Source organism: Rissa tridactyla, chromosome 25 (assembly GCF_028500815.1).
Source record: "Rissa tridactyla isolate bRisTri1 chromosome 25, bRisTri1.patW.cur.20221130, whole genome shotgun sequence".
NCBI classification, from domain to species: Eukaryota; Metazoa; Chordata; class Aves; order Charadriiformes; family Laridae; genus Rissa; species Rissa tridactyla.
This window is the reverse complement of record NC_071490.1, coordinates 12,668-39,685: the sequence shown is the minus strand read 5'-3', so window position 1 is coordinate 39,685 and position 27,018 is coordinate 12,668. Positions and strand designations below refer to the sequence as shown.

The 27,018-nt window shown below is 59.5% G+C and overlaps 1 protein-coding gene across 1 annotated transcript; it reads left to right on the top strand.

Annotated features, from left to right (window-relative positions):
• The first annotated feature begins 2,434 nt into the window (after positions 1–2,434).
• On the top strand, positions 2,435–26,195 carry TYK2 (tyrosine kinase 2). Its single transcript, XM_054183447.1, has 23 exons — positions 2,435–2,641; positions 3,433–3,556; positions 5,412–5,556; positions 5,896–6,059; positions 6,924–7,308; positions 7,530–7,724; positions 9,510–9,667; positions 10,335–10,458; positions 10,595–10,787; positions 10,932–11,038; positions 11,406–11,582; positions 12,331–12,418; positions 12,539–12,666; positions 14,175–14,310; positions 16,768–16,919; positions 17,035–17,185; positions 18,325–18,422; positions 20,999–21,191; positions 22,317–22,435; positions 23,445–23,617; positions 23,778–23,895; positions 24,010–24,120; positions 25,643–26,195. The coding sequence occupies exons 1-23, from the start codon at positions 2,449–2,451 to the stop codon at positions 25,775–25,777; spliced, it is 3,567 nt and encodes a 1,188-aa protein (XP_054039422.1). The 5' UTR covers positions 2,435–2,448; the 3' UTR covers positions 25,778–26,195.
• Positions 26,196–27,018: the final 823 nt, after the last annotated feature.

Sequence of the window (27,018 nt, the reverse complement as noted above, 5' to 3'; positions counted from 1 at the left end):
TGGGTCCAGGTGTGCCCCCGATCCAGCTGTTTCCCTGGTCTGGATCCAGCTGTGGCCCCGTGGTCCAGCTGTGGCCCCCGATCCAGGTTGGGGTCCAGCTGTGCCCCCATGATCCGGCTGTTTCCCTGCTCTGAATCCAGCTGTGCCCCCAGCCAGCTCTTTCCCTGCCCTGGATCCAGCTGTGGCCTCCCAGCCCCCCCCAGTTTGGATCCAGCTGTGGGCCCCCGAGCCAGCTGTTGCCCTGCGACCCAGGTTTGGGTCCAGATGTGCCCCCGATTCAGCTGTTTCCATGGTCTGAATCCAGCTGTTCCCTGGTTTGGATCCAGATGTGCCCCCGATCCAGCTGTTTCCCTGGTTTGGATCCAGATGTGCCCCCGATCCATCTGTTTCCCCAGTTTGGACCCAGCTGTGGGCCCCCAAGTCCCACCCCCCAGTTTGGATCCAGCTGTGCCCCCTCTGATCCCGGTTTGGGTCCAGATGGGCCCCCATCCAGCTGTTTCCCTGTTCTGGATCCAGCTGTGCCCCCCCAGGCCCCGCCCCCTGCTCCGGAGCCAGCTCACAGCCCCGCCCTCTCCCCCTCGCCCTCAGGCCCCGCCCCCTTCCCGCTCCGTAGCCAATAGCCGTTGCCGCCGGGTCCTCGCCGGGGGCGGGGCCTCGCCGGCGCCCCGCCCATAGGGCTCAGGCGTGTGGGCGTGGCGGCAGCGGGCCAATGGCAGCGCGCGTCTCTGGCGGCCAATGGGAAGCGGCGGCTCTGCCGGGCGGAGGGAGTCGGAGTGGCGGCCGGGCCGGCGGTGGACGGGGCCCGGTACGGGCTGGGGGGGGGGAATGTGGGGCAACTGGGGGATGTGTGGGGCCGGAGGCGGGGTGTGGGGCCGGGGGGCGGGACACGGCGGCTGGGGGCGCTGGAATGGGGGGTCGGGGCCTGCGGAGGGTGTCGGGGCCTGTGGAGTCAGGGTGTGTGGGGCTGGGGGAGATCAGGATATGTGGGGCTGGGGGTCTGTGGGGCAGGGGGTCAGGATATGCGGGGTGAGATGTCAAGATATGTCGGACCGGGAGGCTCTGGGGTGGAGATGTCAGGATGTGTGGGGCTAGGGGTCTCTGGGGAGGGGGGGCATCAGGATATGTGGGGCTGGGTCCTGCAGGGTGTGGGGCTGTGTGGGTCAGGATATGTGGGGCTGGTGGGCTTCAGAATATGTGGGGCTGGAGGCTCTGGGGATTAGGATATGTGGGGCTGAGGGGGTTCAGGATATGTGGGGCTGGGGGATGTAGAAGGTTAGGATATGTGGGGCTGGGGGAGCATGGATATGTGGGGCTGGGGGGGTCTGGATATATGGGGCTGGAGTCTCTGGGGCATGGGGTTGGGAGGTGGGGTGGGAAAAAACCCTCTGAGAGCCTGAAATGGGACAAAATCCATCCCTGAGTCCAGATGTGGGGCGGGGGGGGGCCTCGGCGTGGCCAGATGTGGGGCAGGTGTGGGGGGGAAATCTTTGGGATCAGGGGGTTGCAAAGTGGCTCGTAACTTATTTCTCTTCCCCCTCCCTCGCTAGGCCTGAGCTCGGAACGAGCGACACCCCTGGGGTAGAAGAAACCCCCACGGCGCAGCCCCACAGCGGAGGGGGGGAAATTGGGAAGGTTTGTGCCCCACGGCCTCGGCTTCGCCCCCCCCTGCCCCACAGCAGCAGGGGGGAAGGTGGGGTCCTGCTCCACCCCACCTCCTCCTCCACGCCATGGGGGTTTCTTTTTATTTTGAGAGGTCCCCTGGGACTTTGGGGGGTCCCCGGAGGTCCAGGACGTGTCCCCAGCACCTGCCCCCCAGCTCTGGGCTGTCCCTTGGGGTGTCCTCTAGGGCGCTGGGGGGTCCGCTGGGACTCTGGGGGGGTCTCCATGGACTTTGGGGTGTCCTCTTGGCTCCGGGACATGTCTCCAGCACCTGCCCTCCGCTCTGGGGGGGGGTCTCCATGGACTTTGTGGGGGTCCCCTGGGACTTCAGGGGTCCCCTTGGCTCTGGGACATGTCCCCAGCACCTTCCCCCCAGATCTGGTGGGGGGGGATCCCCTGGGGCTCTGGGAGGGTCCCCATGGACTTTGGGGGGGGGTCCCTGGGGCTCTGGGACGTGTCCCCAGCACCGTCCCCTCAGCTCTGCGGGGGGGTCCCCGGGACTTTGGGGGCGTCCCCTTGGCTCTGGGACGTGTCCCTAGCACCTTCCCGTGGGAGGGCCTTTTATCCCCCCCCCCGTCCTTTTTTCACCTTCCCCCCCCCCCATCCCAAATTAATCCCTTTGGGAGCTCAGGCACCGCCTTACGCTTCCCCCAGTTGCCCAACTGGGAGAGACTGGTGTCGCGGCTCCTTGTGCTGTAGTTTTTATGTATTTTTATATATTTTATGTGGGTTTTTTTTTTGCCCCTCCAGGTTGCGGGGAGGGGGGGGGCACCGGAGGGGGCCGCTGCCATGTCTCTGTGCCACTGCGCGGTGAAGCACGGCGATGCGGAGGCCGATGGCTGCCGTTTTGCCGGCGGCACCGGCACCGGAGTGAAGGTTTTCCTGCACTGGAGCGGGGAGGAGGAGCGGGAGCGATGCCAAACCTACACCTGCGGCACCCTCAGCGCCGAGGAAATCTGCATCGACCTCTCCCGCAGGATCGGTGAGTGACGGAAACGCCCCCCGCCCCGGCTTTTCCCTAAAATCCGTGGAAAAATTCCCCCTTTCCCAATCGCTGCCGCCGCGGTGGCCGGTTAGCCGGGAAATCGGGGGTTTTGGGGTGGTTGGGAAGCGGCGTTTTGCCCGATAACTGGTTGGTAACGAAGCCTTCCCAATGGAATTTGGGCATTCCCGGCGGAATTTGGGCAATTCCCCGCGGAATTTGGGCAATTCCTGGTGGAATTTGGGCCTTCCCAGTGGAATTTGGGCCTTCCGAGCGGAAGATGGGCATTCCCAATGGAATTTGCGCCTTCCCGGTAGAATTTTGGGCGTTCCCAATGGAATTTGGGCAATTCCCAGTGGATTTTGGGCCTTCCACCCGGAACATGGGCCTTCCTGGCAGAATTCGGGCAATTCCCAGCAGAATTTGGGCCTTCCTGGTGGAATTTGTGCAATTCCCAGCAGAATTTGTGCAATTCCCAGTGGAGTTTGGGCCTTCCAAGCGGAAGATGGGCAATTCCCGGCGAAATTTGGGCCTTCCCAGCAGAATTTGGGCAATTCCTGCAAGAATTTGGGCAATTCCCAGCAGAATTTGGGCAATTCCTGGCAGAATTTGGGCAATTCCCGGCGAAATTTGGGCCTTCCCGTTAGAATTTGGGCAGGAGGAGGAGGAGGGAGGCCCGCGCTGCCAGCAAAATGGCGGCGGTGGGAAGAAACGGGGTGAAAAAAAGGTGGTTTTTGTCCCGTTGACCGAATTTCGGGGGTTTTTTTTTTGTTTTTTTCTTCTCTCCGCAGGCATCACCCCGCTCTGCTACAGCCTCTTCGCCCTCTTCGACCCCCGCAGCCGCGTCTGGCTGCCCCCCAACCACCTCTTCCGAATCGGCAAGGACACCGACCGCAGCCTGCTTTTCCGCATGAGGTGAGGCCCCGTCCTTCTCCTCCCGCCGTTTTGAGGGCAGAATCCTTGCGGATCCGCCGAGCTCCTCTCATTTGTGGCGACGTCTGGGTTTTATCGACACCTTTGCGAGATAATCGTGTCCCCTGGGGGTGACCGAGACAGCAATCTTGAGGATTTCCCCTAAAAAACGTGGTCACTGGCCATTTTATCCGGGCTTTTTCCACCTGCTTTTGCTAGAACTTGGTTTTCTTGTGGCTTTTTCTTCCATTTTTGGAGCTGGATCCTGCGGATCCGCCGAGCTCCTCTTATTTCTGGCGACGTCCAGCTTTTATCAACACCTTTGTGAGATATTCCTGTCCCTGGGGGGTGACGGGGACGTCGATCTTGAGGATTTCCCCCCAAAAATGTGTCCGCTGGCCATTTTACCTGAGCATTTTCCACCTGGTTTTGTTGGACTTCGGTTTTCTTGATGCTTTTCCTTCTGTTTTTGGGGTGGAATTCTTGTGGATCTGCCAAGCTTCCTCTCATTCATGGTGACGTCTGGGTTTTATCGACACCTTTGCGAGATAATTGTGTCCCCCAGGGGGTGACGGGGACAGCAATCTTGAAGATTTCCCCCAAAAACCTGGCCGCTGGCCATTTCATTCCACCTTTTTCCGCTTTTTGGGGGGCTTTGGTTTTGTTGGTGCTTTTTTCCCTTCCATTTTTGGGGCGGAATCCTGTGGATCCGCCGAGCTTCCTCTTATTTGTGGCGACGTCTGGTTTTTATCGACACCTTTGCGAGATAATTGTGTCCCCCGGGGCGTGACGGGGACGGCGATCTTGAGGATTTCCATCCAAAAACGTGGCCGCTGGCCATTTCATTCCACCTTTTTCTGGCTTTTTTTGAGGGTTTTGGTTTTGGTGCTGCTTTTTTTTTTTTTATTTTTTTCATTTTTGGGGCCGAATTCTGCGGCTCAGCTGAGGCTCCCGTATCGAAGCTGTGCTGGTGGGGACATATTCGGCAGCTGGTTGTAAAAACAGGGCGGAAGGAGCTGAAAGGAACCGGTTTTGGGGGCAGGAAGAGGTCGCTTCCCCTTCGCCTCTCCGCATCAGAATCATTGCCTTCTGATCAGATCACATTTTTGGCGGATGTGGCCGGTTTTGGGGTCAGCAGTGGAGTTTCGAGAAGTTTGGCTCTTAAAAGGAGCGTATTTACGGGTGAAAAAACACCTCGAGAAGCTCCAGGGTGGCTGCTGGAGCCGAATTTGGCTTCAGAGGCAAACCCGGGGCGTCCTTTTTGGCCCCCCTGGGTGGAAGGAGCAGATTTATGGGTGAAGCAACACCTCGAGGAGCTCCAAGGTGGCCGCTGGACCCCAGTTTGGCTTCAGAGGCAAACCCAAGGGGTCCTTTTTGGCCACCTTTTTGCCCCCCCTGGGTGGAAGGAGCTGATTTATGGGTGAAAAAAACACCTCGAGGAGCTCCAGGACATCTTTTTTGGCCCCCCTGGGTGGAAGGAGCCGATTTATGGGTGTAAAATCACCTCGAGGAGCTCCAGGGCGGCCTTTTTGGCCCCCCTGGGTGGAAGGAGCCGATTTACAGGTGAAGAAACACCTCGTGGAGCTCCAAGGCGGCCGCTGGACCCCAGTTTGGCTTCAGAGGCAAACCCAAGGGGTCCTTTTTGGCCACCTTTTTGCCCCCCCTGGGTGGAAGGAGCAGATTTACGGGTGAAAAAACACCTCAAGGAGCTCCAGGGCAACCACTGGACCTGAGTTTGGCTTTAGAGGCATCATTTTTGGCCATCCTGAGTGGCAGGAGCCGATTTATGGGTGTAAAATCACCTCGAGGAGCTCCAGGACGGCTCTCTCCTCCTCCTCCTCCTCCTCTTCCTCTCCAGGTACTACTTTCGGAATTGGCACGGGATGAACGACAAGGAACCGGCCGTTTATCGCAACGTGCCCCGAGCCAGCGATTCCCCGGACGAGAAGCTGCACGGAGGAGCTTTGCTCGACAAATCCTCCTTCGAGTATCTCTTTGAGCAGGTACCGAACAGGGCGGGCCCAGAGGCTCGGTCGCACCCGGAATCATGGAAACCTGGGGCATTTTTCTTGATCCAACCGGATTCGGCTCGGCCCTGGCTGTCAGGAGCTGGTTTTTCCAGCTGCGAGGGTTTTGTTTCGAGGACAAACGCAGCTGTAGTTTTGCCCTCGCAAAGCTTTTGTCCTCCTTGAAGCCTCGCCGGGAGGCCGGGAGCCACGTTTACAGGGATCCCGTTACGCTTTTAATATTTAAAAAAAAAAAAAAAGAATAAGAAAAAGCACTCCGTAAGTCGGCACGGGGGTGTTTTTTCCCCGTTTCTCTAATTTCTTTCGCTTTAATAGGGAAAATTTGAATTCATCAACGACGTGGCCTCTTTGAAAGACCTCCAGAGTGAACAGGAGATCCAGAGGTTCAAGAACGAAAGCTTGGGCATGGCCGTGCTTCACCTCTCCCACATCGCCATCAGAAAAGGCATCTCCCTGGAGGAAGTGGCCCGAAAATACAGGTGACCGAGTGACCTCAGGGGACTTTCCGTCCTGTCCTGAGAGGACGGTGACGTGGATGGAGAATTGGCCCCAACGGCAGAGCTCCGAGGGTTGGGATTGGCGGCGTGGGGTCTGGTTTGTGGCCTGTGGCTAGTGGTGGTCCCCAGGGGTGCGGGCTGGGTCCGGTCTCGTTCAACACCTTCCTCAGTGACCTGGAGGAGGGGACAGCGGCGGTGGTGACACCAAACTGGGAGGAGTGGGTGACACACCAGAAGGCCCTGCCACCCTCCGGCAAGACCTGGGCAGGCTGGAGAGGAACCTCATGGAGTTCCTCATGGAGCGGGGGAAGAACCCCCCCCACCAGTGTGGGTTAGGGGTGACCTGCTGGAGAGAGATCTGGGAGTCCTGGTGGACAACAGGTTGCCCATGAGCCAGCAATTGTCCAAGGAGGCCAGTGGTCTCCTGAGGTGGCCAGCAGGTGGAGGGAGGTCATCCTCCCCCTCTGCTCTGCCTTGGGGAGGCCACACCTGGATCACTGGGTCCAGTTCTGGGCTCCCCAGTTCAGGAAAGAGCGGGGAACTGCTGGAGAGGGTCCAGCGGAGGCTGCGAGGATGATGAGGGGATGGAGCATCTCTCTGGTGAGGAAGGGCCGGGGGACCTGGGGCTGTTCAGCCTGGAGAAGAGAAGCCGGAGAGGGGCCCTCAGCAATATCTGTAGGGCGGGTGGCAAGAGGACGGGGCCAGGCTCTTTCCAGTGCATCCCAGTGAGCCTGGGACTGGTTTGGGTGATGGAAAGCTCGGCTGCGGCTCCTCCAGCCGAGCGTTTCGCCGGTGACGTCCCACGAGGTCTTGCCGCTGACGGCCTTGTTCCTTCCCCCTCCCCAGCTTCAAGGACTGCATCCCGCGTTCCTTCTACCGCCAGATCCAGCAAAACAACTACCTGACCAAATTCCGCATGAAGAACGTCTTCAAGAAATTCGTGCAGCGTTTCCAGCGGCACACGGTCAGCACGGGCAAGCTGACGGCGCAGGAAGTCATGTACAAATACCTGGCCACCTTGGAACACCTCGCGCCCCGCTTCGGCAGCGAGCTCTTCCCCGTCCTCTCCTTGGAGACTTCCTCCGAGGGGGAGAAAGCGCAGCTCTACGTCAACGGGGGACATTCGCAACCGGAGCACGGCCACCCGCTGCTCCCCAAGGACCCACCCGTCACCCATGAAGTCCTCGTCACCGGCACCAGCGGGATCCAGTGGCGGCCGGTGCCCGTAGAGGTAAATTGATGCTCGCGCTCCCCGCGGCCAGGCGGGAAGAGCCATTCCCATCCAAGTCCCATCCCAGACGGGATGCTCATGGTCCTGGGCTTTTCCTCAGGCTCTCTGGGGCAGCCCAAGTTCCTTTCCAGCTTATCCCAGTTTGACCAGTAGCCACCTCAGCCCGTCACCTGGCGGTAGGAAGGGCTGGAATTAACACCTTTGCGTCCCCGTCTCTGCAGAGCGTCGAGAACTTTTCCCACCGGGGATATTTTGGGAGAAAGAGTAAAACCAAAGAGCTGGAGCCCAAGGGGCCGACTCAACCGGTGGAGCGGAACGAGGCGAAATGGGTCCATTTCTGCGATTTCCGGGAAATCACTCACATCGTCGTCAAGGATTGCAGGGTCAGCATCAACCGGCAGGACAACAAGTGCCTGGTGAGTGGGAATCGTTCTCTCTCATCCGCGTGGGAGCCCCTCGTTGCGCTCTGGAACCTGAGAGGAGGCAACGCTGGGAATAAGGAGGAAGTTTTTTTGGGGTTAATTCCAACGAGAAAGGGTTTTACGGTCTCCTTTGGGCTGGCGGAGAAGAGAAGAAGGGTGAGGAAGCTGGAGAACAAGGAGAAAGGTCTGGAGAACTTCCGAGGAGCGGCTGAGGGAGCCGGGATTGTCCAGCCTGGAGAAAAGGAGGCCGAGGGGAGACGCAAGCACTCTCCGCAGCACAAAGCTGAACCCCCCGAGGGGGAGGGAAGGAATAAAAGGGAGGATCACCCGGCGCTGGGTGCGGGCCCTCGCGGGCAGCCAGGTTGCCCAAGTCTGCTGGCCAGCAGCCCAGCAAGCCGGGGAAGGCAGCGGCCTCCTCGGCGGTGGCTCTTCCTAGCCCCAAAACCCTCCGGAAATTGGGGGATGACGCCAAATTGGGTGCGGGGTGTCGATCTCCTGGAGGGGTAGGAATAGGAATGGTCTCCGGAGGGATGCGGCCAGGCTGGGAAAGGAGCTGGGGGTGTTGGTCGAAGGCCGCCTGAATACCAGCCAACAGCATGCCCAGGTGGCCAAGGCGGCCACCAGCATGGCCTGTGTAAGGGCTAGTGCGGCCAGCAGGAGTCGGGCAGCGATTGCCCTCCCTGGACTCGACACTGGTGAGGCCCCACCTCCAATTCTGTGTTCATTTTTGGGTTCCCCTCAGGACAAGAAAGACCTGGAGGGGCCGGAGTGGGTCTGGAGAAGGGCAAGGAAGCTGGTGAGGGGGCTGGAGAGGAAGGAGAAGGGGCTGGAGAAGGAGGAGAAGGGGCTGGAGAGGGAGGAGAAGGGGCTGGAGAGGGAGGAGAAGGGGCTGGAGAAGGAGGAGAAGGGTCTGGAGAAGTTCTGGGGGAGCTGGGGGTGTCCAGCCCAGAGAAAAGGAGGCCGAGGGGAGACCCCGGCGCTCTCTACACCCCCCTGGAAGGAGGTTGTGGCGAGGTGGGGGGCGGTCAGTCTCTTCTCCCAAGCGATGGGACGAGAGGAAACGGCCTCAAGTTGTGCCAGGGGAGGTTTAGGATGGAGATTGGGAAGAATTCCTTCAGCCAAAGGGTTGGGAAGCGTCGGGACAGGCCGCCCAGGGCAGTGGTGGAGTCGCCATCCCCGGAGGGGATTTGGGCAGGACGCGGTGCTGAGGGACGCGGGTCAGGGGTGGCTGGGGCAGGGTTGGGGTGAACGGTTGGACTCCGTGATCTTAAGGGTCTTTTCCAACCGAGAATTTCCAGGCTGGAATTCCAAATAAGCCGCGGAGCCGGGATGCGGCGGGTGAGTTTCTCGCGCGCTCCCCTGGCCGCTTGCCTCCAGGGCGGAGGGAGCCAGGATGGGTTTTGCCAGGAGCGGGAAGGGCACTTCCCACTAAAAATCCGCCTCTTTTGCTCAGAGGGCGGAGGAAGACGGGGCAGATCCTCCCCGCCACGCTGCCGGAGACAGCCAGGGGAGCTCAAGGTGCTGGGAGGCGATCTCCGGCACGCTTCCCTTCCCCAAAAATCCCCAGTTCCCAGCACCGTTACCAGGTAGCTCAAGGCACTGGCCAACTGTTTGGCCACGGTGATTTTCCAGCCCACGGCGACCCGGCCTTTCTCTTTCCTCCGCAGCACGTCCAGATGATTTCCAACCTTGAAAATTCCACGATGGGTGGGTTTTAGGGCTGTTCTTCCTCCAGCCGGATGTTTTTTTCACCCTGATTTTCCTCCTTCTTCTCCCCAGGAGGTGCTTCTCCCGTCTCCCGAGAGCGCTCTCTCCCTCGTCTCGCTGGTGGACGGGTATTTCCGTCTCACCGCCGACTCCAGCCACTACCTGTGTCACGAAGTGGCGCCGCCGCGGCTCGTCATGAGCATCTTGAACGGCATCCACGGGCCCATGCAGTGAGTGGCTTCTTCCCGACAAGGGGCTTCGAGGAATCTGCGGCAATTTATTGTCGTTCCGACAATTTATTCCTTCACCCCGTGAACCCTCCCCAACCCGGGAAAGGGGAACTGGGGAAAACAAAGAAACCCAAGGGTTGAAATATAAATAGATTCGATAGAATAAGACTAAATAATTAACACTAATAACACTAAAGAGCTAATATTGATCCTGATACTGATGTAGAATATACGAGGATGATGCTCAGGAGGAAGCTGGGCGCTCCTGGAAAGTTTGGGATGCCGCGAGCGCTGCGGCTTTGGGAGGAAGGGAAGGGCTCAGGGCTCCGGGAGCGGGACGAAGAGTTCTCAGGATGGCAGGAAAAATTCCTCAGCATCTAATTTCCATCTTAACGGGACTTTTGTGATATGAAATAATTCCAGTGGCCGGCGCCCGGGTCTCGCTCCTCCTCATCCTCACACCTGGGGAGCTCGAAAACACCGAGACCTTGAAACCCGCACCCCAGAGCTGGCTCTAAAGCGAATATTTTCACAAATTCCGACTTCTAAAAGTGCTGTTCTCCCAGCATATAGAGAGAAATGTGGTGCTCAAACCAGGACCCGAGGGGGGATGCGCCGTGTCCTTGAGGCTGATCCCAAGCCGTTCCCTTTTTTTCCCCGCTGCCAGGGAGGAATTTGTTTTCGCCAAGCTGCGGCGGGAGGAGCAGGAGGAAGGGCTCTACATCATCCGCTGGAGCGTCCTTGATTTCAACCGGATGATCCTCTCCGTGGTGAAAAGGGGTCAACAACAGGTAAACGCAATTCCTGCTACGGCATTCCTGGGAACGGTGAGTTCTGGGAGGTGCTGGTTTCGTTAGGAACGAACTGGGCTGAGGTTTTTGGGGTGCCGGGGAGCTGCGAGGCCGGTCCTGACTCTCTCTTTTCCAGGCTCCCGGAGTGCAGGGACCCCTCAAGTACAGGCAATTCCGTATCCAGAAAAAAGGAGATTCCTTTGTGCTGGAAGGGTGGGACCGGGAATTTCCCACTTTGCGGGAACTCTTGGATGTCCTCAAGGGCTGCACCCTCAAGTCTGGTGACGAAAGCTTCACGGTGAAGAGATGCTGTCCACCCAAACCGGGAGGTACGAAGATGGATCATCTTCCTCCCCCCGCTCCCCCAAGTCAGACTCGAGGAAGGAAAGCAGCCGGGGCCGAGGCCAGGGTTGGGGGGGGGACGGACGTGTGTTTCTGGGGCTTTAAGGTCCGTCTGCCCCCTCCCCTTGCAGAGATCTCGGACCTGCTGATCGCGCGGAAGGTGAAGGACAGCGCGAAGCAGATCCTTAACCTCACCCAGCTCAGCTTCCACCAGATCCGCAAGAACGAGATCACTCAGGTTTGGGCCTTCCCAGGCAGTGGGTAAACCCAGTGGGTGGAAGAAGCTGTTTTCCTGATCCAGGGGGGCGGGGGGCCGATGCTACCGCACCCCCGAGGCTGCTGGTGGAAAGAGGAGAGAGACGCGGAGCGGTTTTGGGGTTTATTTTGGCCTTTTCTTCCTTCCCTCTTCAAGGAGAGGAGGGAAAAGAGCCGTGCGGAGGCGGCGGGGTGCGGGCAGGAGGCAATTCCTTCCCTGCCGCCCCCAGCAGTGTGTGGAGGTGACGGAGAGGGAAGCGGGGAGAGGAGGATCGTGCGTAAAGGCTGAAAAATCCAGCCCCCCCCCCGGCGGGGTCTGACACCCTCGTGCCTTCTCCGTCTGCCTGCAGCGAGCCCACCTGGGGCAGGGCACCCGCACCAACATCTACGATGGGGTGCTGACCGTCTGCGGCGCCGGCGGGGCCGAGGACGAAGCCGAATATTTCTCCACCGAGCAAAATAACAACAGCCGGGAGATGCACGTGGTCCTCAAAGTCCTGGATCCCAGTCACAGAGACATCGCCCTGGTGAGCCCACCACAGGATTTGGGGGTGTTGGGGGGAGGAAAGGCTCAACAGGAGCCAGCAACGTGCGCTGGTAGCCCGGAAAGCCACCGGCAACCCAGCAGCGTGGCCAGCAGGGAGAGGAGGGGGGATTCTGCCCCTCTGCCTCCGACTCTGGGGCCATGGGAAGGACACAGAGCTGTGGGAGCGGGGCCGGAGGAGGCCCCGGAGATGCTGGGAGGGCTGGAGCCCCTCTGCTGTGGGGCCGGGCTGAGCTGGGGGGGTTCGGGCTGGAGAAGAGAAGGCTCCGGGGAGACCTTGGAGCCCCTTCCAGTCCCTAAAGGGGCTCCGGGAAAGCTGGGGAGGGACTCTGGATCAGGGAGGGGAGCCGTGGGACGAAGGGGAAGGGTTTTAAGCTGAAAAAGGGGAGATTTTGGTTAGATATTAGAAGAAATTCTTGGCTGTGAGGGCGGTGAGCCCCTGGCCCAGGTTGCCCAGAGAAGCTGTGGCTGCCCCATCCCTGGAGGGGTCCAAGGCCAGGTTGGCCGAAGGGTTTTAAGCTGAAAAAGGGGAGATTTTGGTTAGATATTAGAAGAAATTGTTGCCTGTGAGGGTGGTGAAACACTGGCCCAGTTGCCCAGCTGCAACCAGTTTGCCCAGAGACGCGGCGGCTGCCCCATGGAAGACAAACCCTTCGATAAAACCAGCTCCCAGATGCTGCGAGAGACCCCCCCACACACACACTCCTTCCTCACCCCCTCTCTCCCCGCAGGCGTTTTTCGAGACAGCCAGCCTGATGAGCCAAGTCTCCCACGTCCACTTGGCTTTCGTGCACGGAGTCTGCGTGCGAGGCTCCGAGAGTGAGTAATTTTTCCACAACCGACCTCCCCTTCCGCCGGAGCATTTCCCTCGGCCGCCGCCACCTCCATCCCCGAGCTGATCGGCCGAAGCCTGAGGGAAATCTCTCCCCTTCTCCCCAGATATCATGGTGGAGGAGTTCGTGGAACACGGACCTCTGGACGTGCTGCTGAGGAAAGAGAAAGGCCGGGTCACCGTGGGCTGGAAAATCACCGTGGCCAAACAGTTGGCCAGTGCCTTGAGCTACCTGGTAACGGTGCTGGGAACTGGGGATTTTTGGGGAAGGGAAGCGTGCCGGAGATCGCCTCCCAGCACCTTGAGCTCCCCTGGCTGTCTCTGGCAGCGTGGCGGGGAGGATCTGCCCCGTTTTCCTCCACCCTCTGAGCAAAAGAGGTGGATTTTTAGTGGGAAGTGCCCTTCCCGCTCCTGGCAAAACCCATCCTGGCTCCCTCCGCCCTGGAGGCAAGCGGCCAGGGGAGCGCGCGAGAACCTCACCCGCCGCATCCCGGCTCCGCGGCTTATTTGGAATTCCAGCCTGGAAATTCTCGGTTGGAAAAGACCCTTAAGATCACGGAGTCCAACCGTTCACCCCAACCCTGCCCCAGCCACCCCTGACCCGCGTCCCTCAGCACCGCGTCCTGCCCAAATCCCCTCCGGGGATGGCGACTCCACCACTGCCCCGGGCGGCCTGTCCCGACGCTTCCCAACCCTTTGGCTGAAGGAATTCTTCCCAATCTCCATCCTAAACCTCCCCTGGCACAACTTGAGGCCGTTTCCTCTCGTCCCATCGCTTGGGAGAAGAGACCGACCGCCCCCCACCTCACCACAACCTCCTTCCAGGGGGGTGTAGAGAGCGCCGGGGTCTCCCCTCGGCCTCCTTTTCTCTGGGCTGGACACCCCCAGCTCCCCCAGAACTTCTCCAGGCCCTTCTCCTCCTTCTCCAGGCCCTTCTCCTCCTTCTCCAGGCCCTTCTCCAGCCCCTTCTCCTCCTTCTCCAGCCCCTTCTCCAGCTCCTCCTTCTCCAGCCCCTTCTCCTTCCTCTCCAGCCCCCTCACCAGCTTCCTTGCCCTTCTCCAGACCCACTCCGGCCCCTCCAGGTCTTTCTTGTCCTGAGGGGAACCCAAAAATGAACACAGAATTGGAGGTGGGGCCTCACCAGTGTCGAGTCCAGGGAGGGCGATTGCTGCCCCACTCCTGCTGGCCGCACTAGCCCTTACACAGGCCATGCTGGTGGCCGCCTTGGCCACCTGGGCATGCTGTTGGCTCATATTCAGCCGGCCGTCGACCAACACCCCCAGCTCCTTTCCCAGCCTGGCCGCATCCCTCCGGAGATCCTTCCTACCCCTCCAGGAGATCGACACCCCGCACCCAATTTGGCGTCATCCCCCAATTTCCGGAGGGTTTTGGGGCCGGGAAGAGCCGCCGCCGAGGAGGCCGCTGCCTTCCCCGGCTTGCTGGGCTGCTGGCCAGCAGGCTTGGGCAACCTGGCTGCCCGCGAGGGCCCGCACCCAGCGCCGGGTGATCCTCCCTTTTATTCCTTCCCTCCCCCTCGGGGGATTCAGCTTCGGAATAACGAGCCGAGAAGGTGACGTGAGTAATTAAGAGCCGGGAGTCCTGCTTTTTGATATTTGGGTGTAATCCGGATGCTTCGTCTTATTCCCAGGCGTCTGCGGGAGTTTTTTTTTTTCCTGAGATTTCTTCCCCCTCTCCTCGTGATTTTGTTTTTTTTGTTTTTTGTTTTTTTTTTTACCCCTGCAGGAGGATAAAAACCTGGTGCACGGCAACGTGTGCGCCAAAAACATCCTGCTGGCCAGAAAAGGGCTGGAAGACGGAGCCCTGCCTTTCGTCAAGCTCAGCGATCCCGGCATCAGCTTTACGGTGCTCTCTCGAGAAGGTACCGGCCTCATCCCGCGCTCGGACCCAGCAAGGCTTGACCCGGCCTTGTTCGGAGCTAAAATTGGCCGCTTTTTTCCCCCCCTCCAGTAGCCCAGGTAGTTAATAAATCATAGAATCGTAGAACGTGTTGGGTTGGAAGGGCCCTCTAAAGGCCATCCAGTCCAACGCCCCTGCAGTCAGCAGGGACATCTTCAACTAGATGAGGTTGCTCAGAGCCTCATCCAGCCCAGCCTTGAATGTCTCCAGGGATGGAGCCTCCACCCCCTTTCCGGGCAACCTGGGCCAGTGTCCCACCACCCTCAGCGTAAAGAACTTCTTCTAATGTCTCATCTAAACCTCCCCTGCTCTGGTTTAAACTGTTGCCCCTCGTCCTATCGTTCCGTGCCCTTGCAAACAGCCCCTCCCCAGCTTTCCTGTAGGCCCCCTCCAGGGACTGGAAGGGGCTCCAAGGTCTCCCCGGAGCCTTCTCTTCTCCAGGCTGAACCCCCCCAACTCTCTCAGCCCGGCCCCACAGCAGAGGGGCTCCAGCCCTCGGATCATCTCCGTGGCCTCCTCTGGCCCCGCTCCAACAGGTCCATGTCCTTCTTGTGCTGGACGCAGTGCTCCAGGTGGGGTCTGACGAGAGCAGAGGGGCAGAATCCCCTCTCTGGATCTATGGCCACGGTTCTTCTGATGTGGCCGAGGATGCGATTGGCCTTCTGGGCTGTGAGTGCACATTGTCGGCTCATGCCCAGCTTCTCATCCACCAACACCCCCAAGTCCTTCTCCGCAGGGCTGCTCTCTGTCACGTCATCCCCCAGCCTCTACTGATAACGAGGGTTGTCCCCACCCAAGGGTAGGACCCTGCACTTGGCCTTGTTGAACTTCATAAGGTTCGCTCGGGCCCACCTCTCCAGTTCGTCCAGGGCCCTCTGGATGACATCCCATCCCTCCGGCACGTTGACCGCACCGCTCAGCTTGCTGTCATTGGCAAACGTGCTGAGGGTGCACTTGATCATAGAATCATAGAACCATAGGGTTGGAAGGGCCCTCTGGAGATCATCTCCTCCAACCCCCTCCAGAGCGGGGTCACCCAGAGCAGGCGGCACAGGAACGCGTCCGGGCGGGTTTGGGATGGCTCCACAGACGGAGACTCCCCCACCTCTCTGGGCAGCCTGTGCCAGGGCTCTGCCACCCGCAGAGTCAAGAAGTTCCTCCTCGTGTTTAGGTGGAACTTCCCATGCTCACGTTGTGCCTGTTACCCCTTGTCCTGTCCCCGGGCACCACTGAGAAGAGCCTGGCCCCATCCTCCTGACACCCACCCTTTAAGATCCCCCCTCAGCCGTCTTTTTTCCAGACAAAAAGCCCCAAATCCCTCGGCCTTTCTTCAGCAGAGAGACGTTCCCGTCCCCTCAGCATCTCGGTAGCCCTTTGCTGTCCCCTCTCCAGCAGTTCCCTGTCCCTCTTGACCCGGGGAGCCCAGAACTGGACCCACAACTCCAGCTGCGGCCTCCCCAGGGCAGAGCAGAGGGGGAGGATGACCTCCCTCCACCTGCCGGCCACGCTCTTCTTCATGCCCCCCAGGATGCCACTGGCCTTCTTGGCCACCAGGGCCCATCGCTGCCTCATGGCCGTCCCGTCGGCCCCCAGCACTCCCAGGTCTCTCCCCACCGAGCTGCTCTCCAGCAGGTCACCCCCAACCTGTCCTGCTGCGGGGGGTTATTCCTCCCCGGGTGCAGCACCCTGCGCTTGCCCCTCTTGAATTCCATAAGGTTCCTCTTTGCCCAACTCTCCAGCCTGGCCAGGTCTCTCTGGATGGCGGCACGGCCTTCCGGGGTGTCGGCCACCCCACTGTCTATGTCATTGATGAAGATGTTGAACAGCCCCAGTCCCAGTAGGGATCCCTGAGGGACACCACTTGTCACCCCTCTCCAGCTGGACATCGAGCCATTGACCACCACCCTCTGGCTGCGACCAGGCAGCCAGTTCCTCATCCACCCAACAGTCCACCCATCAAATCCCGATCTCCCCGACTTTGAGAGAAGGACGTTGTGGGGGATCGTGTCCAAGGCCTTGCAGAATTCCAGACAGATGATGTCCGTAGCTCTCCCCTTGTCCACCGATGCGGTCACTCCGTTGTAGAAAGCCACCATGTGGGTCAGGCAGGACTTGCCCCTGGTGAAGCCATGCTGGCTGTCCTCAGTCACCTCCGTGTCCTCCATGTGCCTTAGCATAGTATGGATCGCGCCTGAGCTGGTTTTGGCAAGGTTTTGCTTGCTTTCCAGACCTTAATTTTGACAATTTTACAGCATTTTGAACGCGGGGACGTGGCAATTTTGGTGACAGTGGCTCGGTTTGTCCTCAAAGCCGCTATCGGAGAGTCCCAGCGCAGCTCCTCTGGCGGGGAGCTTCTCTCCGTGGGGTTTTTCCGGCTGTGTCTACAGCGTGGCCTCACTTTGCCTTTCCTCTCCCCAAGAGCGCGTGGATCGGATTCCCTGGATCGCCCCGGAATGTGTGCGGGATGTGGGAAACCTCAGCACGGCCGCCGACAAATGGAGCTTTGGCACCACTTTGCTGGAAATCTGCTTCGACGCCGACGTCCCGCTCAAGGAGCGCACGCCCTCGGAGGTGCCTCGGCTTCTCCTCTTCCTCCATCCCCGTCTCCTCCCTTCCCGTGGATCCACCTTCCTTTGAGACCCGGTTTTCTTTGGGTTTGGGCTTTTTTTTTTTTTTTTTTTCCTAGAAAGAACGTTTTTACGAGAAGCGGCATCGCCTGCCCGAGCCGTCCTGCAAGGAGCTGGGCAGCCTCATCTGTCGCTGCCTGAATTACACCCCCGGGGAGCGTCCGTCCTTCCGCACCATCCTGCGGGATCTCACCCAGCTCCAGCCGCACAGTGAGGATCGGGTTGGGGGGGGCGGGGGGCGGAATTCATCGGATACCCCGTGTCCGGCGGGGCCTCGGGGAGGCGGGGGCGGCTGTGGGGAACTGTTTGTCCGGGGTGAGGGGGAGAAAAAGGCAAGGAAAGGGTTAAAAAGGGCAAGGAAAGGGTTAAAAAGAGGTGATAAAGGGGGAAAGAAGAGGGGAGGAGAGGGGAGCAAGAACGGGAAAAGGAAAAGAAAAGGCAAGAAAAGGGAGGAAAAAAAAGGCGAAAAAAGGGAAAAAAGGGCAAAGAAAGGGCAAAAAGGGAAAAAGAAGGGGAAAAAGGGCGAAAAAAAGGGAAAAAGAAGGGGAAAAAGGGCGAAAAAAAGGGAAAAAGAAGGGAAAAAAGGGCAAAGAAAGGGCAAAAAGGGAAAAAGAAGGGGAAAAAGGGCGAAAAAAAGGGAAAAAGAAGGGAAAAAAGGGCAAAGAAAGGGAAAAAAGGGAAAAAGAAGGGGAAAAAGGGCAAAAAAAAGGGAAAAAGAAGGGAAAAAAGGGAAAAGAAAGGGCAAAAAAAAGGGGGGAAAGGGAGGGGGAAAATGAAAAAGGAAAAAAAGGGGAAAAATGAAAAAGGGAAAAAAGGGGTGGAGGGAAAAGAACAGGCAAAAAAGGGGAAAAAGAAAAGGCGAAAAAAGGGGGAAAAGGGAGGGGAAAAAAGGAAAAGAGACGACAGAAAAGGGGCAAAAGGGGGAAAGAAAAAGGGCCAAAAGGGCGAAAGCAAAGGGGAGCAAGAAGGGAAAAAGGAAAAGAAAAGGCATGAAAAGGGAGGAAAAAAGGGAAAAGGGAAAAAGAAGGGAAAAGAAAAGGTGAAAGGGGGGAAAAGGGAGGGGAAAACAGGAAAAGGTGAAAGGGGGGAAAAGGGAGGGGAAAACAGGAAAAGGCAAAAAAAGGGGGAAAAAGGGAAAAGAAAAGGCCAAGAAAAGGAAAAAGGGAGGGGAAAAATGGAAAAGAAAAGGCAGAAAAAGGGGGAAAAGGGAGGGGAAAAAGGGAAATGAAAAGGCGAAAAAAGGGGAAAAAGGGAGGGGGAAAAGAAAAGGGGGAAAAAGGGGGAAAAGAAGGACAAAAAGGGGCAAGAAGAGGCAAAACCTGGCTCCTCCTCTCCCTCTTCCCATCCAGACCTGCTGGACGTCACCTCGGTGAATCCCGACTTCCCGGTGTCGGACCCCACCGTCTTCCAGAAGCGCTACTTGAAAAAGATCCGGGAGCTGGGGGAGGTAGGTCAGGGAAAAACCTTGGGAATTCCGCATCCGGCTGCTGGGGCGCCAGGAAAGGGCGGGGGTCCGGCTCCGTTCTCACCTTAATTTTGGGGAAAAACTGCCTGAAAAAGGGCCCGGGATCCACCTTCCGGCTCTTGTGCGGCTCCGGGATGAACTGCATCCCCAAAATTCCCTCGTCTCTGTGTTCTCCCTGTTGTGGGGGCTTGTCCCCCAAAATTCCCCTGTGTCCTCATTCCCTGTGTCGGGGGGGGCTCATCCCCCAAAATTTCCCCATCTCCGTGTTCCCCGCGTCAGGGGATGGATCCCCAAAATTCCCTCGTCTCTGTGTTCCCTGCGTCCGGGGATGGGTCCCCAAAATTCCCTTGTCTCCGTGTTCTCCCCCTTAGGGGGGCTCATCCCCCAAAATTCCCCCGTGTTCTCATTCCCTGCATTGCCGGGGGGGGGGGCTCGTCCCCCAAAATTCCCTCGTCTCCGCGTTCCCCGCCTTGGGTGGGGGGGGTCGTCTCCCAAAATTCCCCCATCTCCATGTTCTCCATGTTGGGGGGGGCTCATGCCTGCAAATTCCCCTGTGTCCTCCTTCCCTGTGTCAGGGGGTGCTCATCCCCCCAAATTCCCCCGTTTCCGTGTTCCCCGCGTCGGGCGATGGATCCCCAAAATTCCTTCGTCTCCGTGTTCTCCACCTTGGGGGGGCTCGTCCCCCAAAACTCCCCCATCTCCATGTTCCCTGTGTCGGGGGGGGGGCCTCATCCCCGAAAATTCCCCTGTGTCCTCATTGCCTGTGTTGGGGGATGGATCCCCAAAACTCCCTCGTCTCTGTGTTCCCCACCCTGGGGGGGGCTCATCCCCAAAAATTCCCCCATCTCCATGTTCCCTGTGTCGGGGGCGGGGAGGCCTCATCCCCCAAAATTCCCCCGTGTCTACATTCCGTGCGTCGGGGGGGGGCTCGTCTCCCCAAATTCCCCCATCTCCATGTTCTCCATGTCAGGGCGGGGGGGCTCATCCCCTAAAATTCCCTCATCTCCGCGTTCCCCGGGATGAGCTCGGGGGGGTGCAGTGCCAGTCCCTGCCCTCGGCTCATCACAGCCCCCCCGGCGCTATGGGGTGTGGGGGGGCAGAGGGGTCCCGCGCTTGGCCTTGGCAGGGTTGGGGTCGGACTCGCTGATCCTCAAGGGCTTTTCCAGCCCCAAGAATTCCCTGACTTCTCCCGGGGTGGGGGGGGCACGTGAGGGCTGGAGCTGCCCTGCTGCAGGGGGGGGCTTAAATTTGGGGGGGGAAGGCGGCTTGGGGAGACTTCGGAGCCTCTTCCAGTCCCTAAAGGGGCTCCGGGAAAGCTGGGGGGGGGACGACTCTTGATCGGGAAGGGGGGCAACGGGACAAGGGGGGGTGGTTTTAAATGGAAAAAGGGGGGATTTGGGGGAGATATTGGAAAAAATGTGAGATATTAGAAGGAATTTGTGGGTGGTGACCCCCCCTCCCCGGGTTGCCCGGAGAGGTGGGGGGTGCCCCATCCCTGGAGCCACCCCAGCTTGGACGGGGCTCTGGGGTGGGGGTGTCCCTGCCCGGGGCCGGGGGAGGGGGGGGGCACTGGGTGGCGTTTAAAGGTCCCTTCCCAGCCCAAACCATTCCGTGATCCCGCCGTCTCCCGCTCGGCAGGGTTTTGGGGGGGTGGGGGGGGGGGCTTGTGCCTCCGGAAGGGGCTGGAGACCCCAAGGAAGGGAGGGGGGAAATCCCTTCTCCCGAGCCATGGGGGGAGAGGAAACGGGCTGTGGTTGTGCCCAGCGGGGGGGTTAGGTGGGAAATCGGGAATAATTCCTGCCCCCAAAGGGCTGCCCAGGGAAGAGCCGCCATCGCCGGAGGGGGACGCGGAGAGGTGGTGCCTGGGGACACGGATTAGCCCCGGAGTTGGGAATTTTTAGCTTAACGAGGGGACTTGACGACTTTAAGGGTCTTTTCCAACCTCAAGGATTCTCTGATTCTATAATTCCGCGATTCCCCGGTTCCGCGATTCCCCGATTCCACTATTAATTCCCTTATTCTCGGGGGAATTAAGGGTCTTTTCCAACCCCAAAAGTGTCTCTGATTCCGTGATTCACCGATTCCATAATTCACACCGATTCCGTGATTCCTGGATTCCGCGATTAATTGCCTGATTCTCGGGAGGATTAAGGGTCTTTTCCAACCTCAAAGATTCCCTGATTCCGTGATTCCCTGATTCCGCGATTCACCGATTCCACGATTAATTCCCCGATTCTTGGGGGAATTAAGGGTCTTTTCCAATCTCAAAGATTTCACCAATTCCGCGATTCACCGATTCCGCGATTCCTGGATTCCGCGACTAATTCCCCGATTCTTGGGGGGGGATTAAGGGTCTTTTCCAACCTCAAAGATTCCCCGATGTCTTTCCGCTCCCTCCCTCCGAGCAATTCGTTGACCCTTTTTGGAACCCTTCCAGAGGGGCCGGTTTGGGGTGGTTTGGTTTTTGGCCTGGGGAAACCGGGATTACAAATTCCGTGGGTTTTTTTTTTTTATTTATTTTTGGGGGGGGGGGGTTTTTTGGGGTTTTTTTTCCCCAGGGCCACTTCGGGAAGGTGAGCCTCTATTGCTACGACCCCACCAACGACGGGACGGGGGAAATGGTGGCCGTCAAATCCCTCAAATCCGGCTGCAGCCAGCAGCTCCTGACCAGCTGGAAGCGGGAGATCGAGATCCTCAAGACGCTTTATCACGAAAACATCGTCAAGTACAAGGGGTGCTGCAGCGAGCAGGGTGAGGACACGGGGGGGGGACACACGGGGGGGGCTTCGGTGGCAGCTCCCGGGTGGGCTTTTGGTCCCTCCCAGGAGCTTTTTGTCCCTCCCCGGGCGAGTTTTGGCCCCGGCGGCGGAGTTAAATCCCAACCTCCTGCCTCCGGCGCTGCCGTAGAGACGCCGAAAAGCCAAAATTGCCCCGAGGTTTTTTCGGCAGCCGGTTGCGGGGCTGGGAGGGGGTGGGCAGGATCCTCTTTTGGGCGTTTGGGGGGGGCCTTGGGTTGCGTCCCTCTCCCCATGAGGGTCGTGTGCCACCTTCCTCTTCCTCCTCCTCTTCCTCCTTCTCCTTGTCTTCTTCTTCCTTCTCCTTCCTTCTCCTTCCTTCTCTTCTTCTTCCTTCTCTTCTTCTTCCTTCTCTTCTTCTTCCTTCTCTTCTCCTTCCTTCTCTTCTCCTTCCTTCTCTTCTCCTTCCTTCTTCCTTCTTCTTCCTTCTCTTCTCCTTCCTTCTTCCTTCTTCTCCTTCCTTCTTCTCCTTCCTTCTTCCGCCTCCTCCTCCTCTTCCGCCTCCTCCTCCTCTTCCGCCTCCTCTTCCGCCTCCTCCTGTTCCCCTTCCACCTCCTCTTCCTCTTCCACCTCCTCCTCCTCTTCCTTCTCTTCCCCCTCTTCTTCCTCCTCCTCCTTCTCCTTCTTCCCCTCCTCCACCACCTCCTCCTCCTCCTCTTCCTTCTTTTCCCCTTCTTCCCCCTCTTGTTCCTCCTCCTCCTCCTCCTTCTCTTTCTTCCCCTTCTCCTCCCCCTCCTCCTCTTCCTTCTCTTCCCCCTCTTCTCCCTCTTCTTCCTCCTCCTTCTCCTCCTCCTTCTCCTTCTTCCCCTCTTCCACCACCTCCTCCCCCTCCTCCTCTTCCTTCTCTTCCCCCTCTTCTCCCTCTTCTTCCTCCTCCTTCTCCTCCTCCTTCTCCTTCTTCCCCTCTTCCACCACCTCCTCCTCCTCTTCCTTCTCTTCCCCTTCTTCCCCCTCTTCTTCCTCCTCCTTCTCCTCCTCCTCCTTCTCCTTCTTCCCCTCTTCCTCCCCCTCCTCTTTTTCCTCTTCCCCCTCCTCATCCCCCCCCGCCCTCCTCCTCCTCCTCCTCCTCCCCCTCCTCCAGGAGAGAAGATCGTGCAGCTGATCATGGAGTACGTGCCCCTGGGTAGCCTGCGGGACTACTTGCCCAAGCACAACGTCAGCCTGGCCCACATCCTGCTCTTCGCCCAGCAGATCTGCGAGGTGACGCCCCAACCTTCCCGCTTCTTCTGGGGGGGTCTGAGCCCCCCCCAAATGGCTCTGATACTGTCCAAAATGGCTCTGACCCCCTTGAAAATGGCTCTGAGCCCCCCGAAAATGGCCTTAACCTCTGCAAAATGGCTCCAAGCCCCTCCAAAATGGCTCTAACCTCCCCAAAATGGCTCCTGAGCCCCCCCCAAAATGGCTCTAACCTCCCCAAAATGGCTCCGAGCCCCCCGAAAATGGCTCTAAGCCCCCCCGAAAATGGATCTACTGTCCTCAAAATGGTTCTGAGCCCCCCAAAAATGGCTCTAAACCCCCTGAAAATGGCTCTAGGCTCTCCAAAATGGTTCTGAGCCCCCCCAAATGGCTCTATTCTCTCCAAAATGGCTTTGACATTCCCCAAAATGGCTCAGAGCCCCCCGAAAATGGTTCTGAGGCCCCCCCAAATGGCTCTAATCTCTCCAAAATGGTTCTGAGCCACCCAAAAATGGCTCTAAGCTCTGCAAAATGGCTCAGAGCCCCCCAAAATGGCTCTGAGCCCCCCCCAAATTGCTCTGCCTCCCCCAAAAATGGCTCTGAGCCCCCCCGAAAATGGCTCTGAGGCCCCCCAAAATGGCTCTAACCTCCCCAAAATGGCTCTAAGTCCCCCCAAATGGCTCTCATCTCTCCAAAATGGTTCTGAGCCCCCCCAAAATGGCTCTATTCCCTACAAAATGGCTTTGACATTCCCCAAAGTGGCTCAGAGCCCCCCGAAAATGGCTCTGACCTCCCTAAAATGGCTCAGAGCCCCCCCAAATGGCTCTAACCTCTCCAAAATGGTTCTGAGCCCCCCCAAAATGGCTCTAAGCTCTGCAAAATGGCTCTGAGCCCCCCGAAAATGGCTCTGAGCCCCCCCCAAAATGGCTCTGCCCCCCCAAAAAATGGCTCTGAGCCCCCTAAAATGGCACTGACACCCCCTCTTCCCCCCCCCCCCCCCCCCCCCCCCCCCCCCCCCCCCCGCCACGTCCAGGGCATGGCCTACCTGCACTCCCTCCACTACATCCACCGGGACCTGGCCGCCCGCAACGTGCTGCTGGAAAACGAAAACGTGGTGAAAATCGGCGATTTCGGTTTAGCCAAAGCCATCCCGGAGGGCCACGAGTATTACCGCGTCTGCGAGGACGGCGACAGCCCCGTCTTTTGGTGAGGGCGCTTCCCCCCCGGCCGTATTTTGAAAAAAGGGAAAAAGGGGGGGGGGAGGGGAGAGGAATTTGGGGGGGCGAGCGAGTGGAGGAAGGGGGCCGGTGAGTTTTGGGGCGGGCCGAGCCGTGCCGGCAGCTCAGGGGCGACTTTGCCGGCGCAGGTACGCCGTGGAATGCCTGAAGGAGTGTAAATTCTACTACGCCTCCGACGTCTGGTCTTTCGGGGTGACCCTCTACGAGCTCCTCACCCGCTGCGACGCCGGCCAGAGCCCCCCCGTGGTGAGCCCCCCTCGGCCGTAGTGGTTTTCGGGTGCCAAACTGGTGGCACTGGGTGAGATTTTTTGAGGGTTTTTTTTTCCCCGCATTTTCACACCCCCCCCCCCCCCCCCCCAGAAATTCATCGAGATGATCGGGGCGACGCAGGGGCAGATGACGGTGCTGCGGCTCATCGAGCTGCTGGAGCGGGGGAAGAGGCTGCCCAGTCCCAAGGATTGTCCCTGCGAGGTGACGTCGCGGCCCCCCCGATGGTGGCAGAGGGATGGCCAGGCTGCAGCTGGGGGGTGGGAAATGGGGAGGGGGGGGGGGAAGTGGGGGAGGAAAGGGGGGAAATGGGAGGAGGGAGTGGGGGCCGGGGATGGGTGGAAATAGGGAAGGGGAATGGGAGGGGGAAATGGGGGGAATGGGGGAGGGAAATGGGAGGAGGAAATGGGGAAAAATAGGGGGGGGAATGGGGAAAATGGGGGAGGGAAATGGGGGGGAAATGGAAGGAAGAAATGGGGGGAATAGGAGAGGGGAAATGGGGAAAATGGGGGAGGGAAGTGGGGGAAATGGGAGGAGGAGAAAGGGGGAAATGGAGGAGGGAAATGGGGGAGGGAAATGGGAAATGGGGGAGGGAAATAGGAGAAGGAAACGGGGGGAAATAGGAGAAGGAAATGGGAGGAGGAGAATGGGGGAAATAGGGAAGGGAAATTGGGAGAAATGGGGAAAAATGGGGGAGGAAATGGGGGAAAATGGGAGGAGGAAATGGGGAAAAATGGGGGAGGGAAATGGGGAAAAATGGGGGAGGGAAATGGGGGAGGGAAAGGGAAGAGTGGAAAAAGTGGGAAGGAGGAAAATGGAGGGGAAGGGAAAAGTGAGAAGGAGGAAAAGTGAGGAAGAGGAAGGGGAAAAGTGGGGAAAGGGGAGGAGAAAAATGGGAAGGAGGAAAAATGAGGAAGACGAAGGGGGAGAAGGGAAGGGGGGAAATGGGAAGGGGGAGTGGGGAGGGAAGGAGAAAAGCAGGAAAAGAACAGGAGGGAAGGGGGAAATGGGAAGGGGAAGAAGAGGGAAATGGGGAAGGGAAGGGGGAAATGGGGAAGGGAAGGGGGAAATGGGAAGGGGAAGAAGAGGGAAATGGGGAAAGGGAAGGGGGAAATCGGGAAAGGGAAGGGGGAAATCGGGAAAGGGGGAAATGGGAAGGGGAAGGGGGAAATGGGGAAAGGGAAGGGGGAAATTGGGAAAGGGAAGGGGGAAATTGGGAAAGGGGAAGGGGGAAATGGGAAGGGGGAAATGGGAAGGGGAAGGGGGAAATCGGGAAAGGGAAGGGGGGAAATCGGGAAAGGGAAGGGGGGGAAGGGGGGAAATGGGGAAGGGGGAAATGGGAAGGGGGAAATGGGGAAGGAAGGGGGGAAATGGGAAGGGGAAGGGGGAAATCGGGAAAGGGAAGGGGGGAAGGGGGAAATGGGGAAGGGAAGGGGAAAATGGGGAAGGGGGAAATGGGAAGGGGGAAATGGGGAAGGAAGGGGGGAAATGGGAAGGGGAAGGGGGAATCGGGAAAAGGAAGGGGGACATGGGAAGGGGAAGAAGGGGGAAATGAGGAAGGGAAGGGGGAAATGGGGAAGGGGAAGGGGAAAAAGCACGTGAGGCTGCGTCGTGCTGCGGGGAAGAGGAGGGGAAGGTGTGAGGAGAAGCGAGGGGCGCCCCCCCCCCTCCCCCCCCCTGTTTCCCCCCCCCCCCCATTTCCCGCCTCCATCCTCTTCCTCCCCAGATCTACCGGCTGATGAAGAACTGCTGGGAAGCGGAGGCCTCTTTCCGCCCCGCCTTCCACAACCTCGTCCCCATCCTCAAGAACTTCCAGGAAAAATACCGGGCTCAGGCTCCCTCCGTCTTCAGCCTCTGCTGAGCGCCCCCCCCCCCCGTGCCTGGACACCAAAACTTGGGGGGGGGGGGGGAAGCTGGCGAGGTGAGCACCCATGGGACCCACCCCCCGCCCCCCCCCACCGAACACTGTGAATGAAACTGTGGGGAAAGACAAGGGGGGGGGACACGGATTTATGGCCTTATACCCCCCACTGCCATCGCTCCCTCCTCTTCCTCGCGGAGCGGCCGAAACCCCGCTGGGGGGGGGGGAATTGTTGCCTTTGGGGGGCCCCCCCTGCCTTCCCGATGGGATTTGGGGCGCCCCCCTGCCTTCCTCATGGGATTTGGGGCGCCCCCCTGCCTTCCCCATGGGATTTGGGGCGCCTCCCCCCTCCCGATGGGATTTGGGGCGCCCCCCCCCGCCTTCCCGCTGGGATTTGGGGTGCCCCCCCCGCCTTCCCCGTGGGATTTGGGGCACCCCCCCCGCCTTCCCAATGGGATTTGGGGTGCCCCCCCCCGCCTTCCCGATGATATTCGGGGCGCCCCCCTGCCTTCCCAATGGGATTCGGGGCACGCCCCCCCCCCCTTCCTGCTGGGATTCAGGGTGGCCCCCCCCCACTTTCTGCTGGGATTTGGGGCACTGGATCCCCTTCCCGATGGGATCTGCGGTGCCCCTCCCCGGATTTGGGGTGCCCCTCCCCGCAAAAGCAAAAGAATTTGGCACTTTATTGGGGTTGGGGGGGCTCCCTGCGTTTCTGCCCCCCCCCCCCCCCCCGGCCTTTGCCCCAGGACTGGTTTTGGGGTGCCGGGGGGGGGGGGGGGGCGAGGGGGGGCTGGATGCCCCCCCCAACCTGCAAGGGGAGGCTGCCCCCCGCCCCCCCCCCACCCTGTTATTTATTACCTGCTGTCGGCCCCCCCCAGGAGTCGGGGGGGGAGGTTGTGGGGGCCCCCCCTTTGCCCCCCCCCCCCCCCCCCCCGTGGAATAGTGCCCCAATAAAGGATGGACCGGCCCCCCCCCTCCCCCTCTTTTGTGGCCTGGCGGGGAGACGTGGGGGGGGCAGGGGTCCCTATAGGGGATGGGGGGTGTCTCTTGGGGTCTCTATGGGGCTGAGGGGGGGGGGGGGGTGTCATGCCCCATAGGGGGAGTGGGGGGGTGATAGGGGGGTGTCTCGGGGTCCCTATAGAGCTGGGGGGGGGGGCGGTCCCTATAGGTGATGGGGGGTTGTCTCAGGGTCCCTATAGGGCTGGGGGGGGGGGCGGTCATGCCCTATAGGAGGAGTGGGG

Excerpts from the sequence above, each read along its gene's own strand:
- TYK2 (XM_054183447.1), top strand. The coding sequence starts at position 2,449 with ATGTCTCTGTGCCACTGCGCGGTGAAGCACGGCGATGCGGAGGCCGAT. Across the intron at positions 2,642-3,432 it reads CGACCTCTCCCGCAGGATCG|GCATCACCCCGCTCTGCTAC; the intron begins GTGAGTGACGGA and ends TTCTCTCCGCAG. Across the intron at positions 12,419-12,538 it reads CTGCGTGCGAGGCTCCGAGA|ATATCATGGTGGAGGAGTTC; the intron begins GTGAGTAATTTT and ends CCTTCTCCCCAG.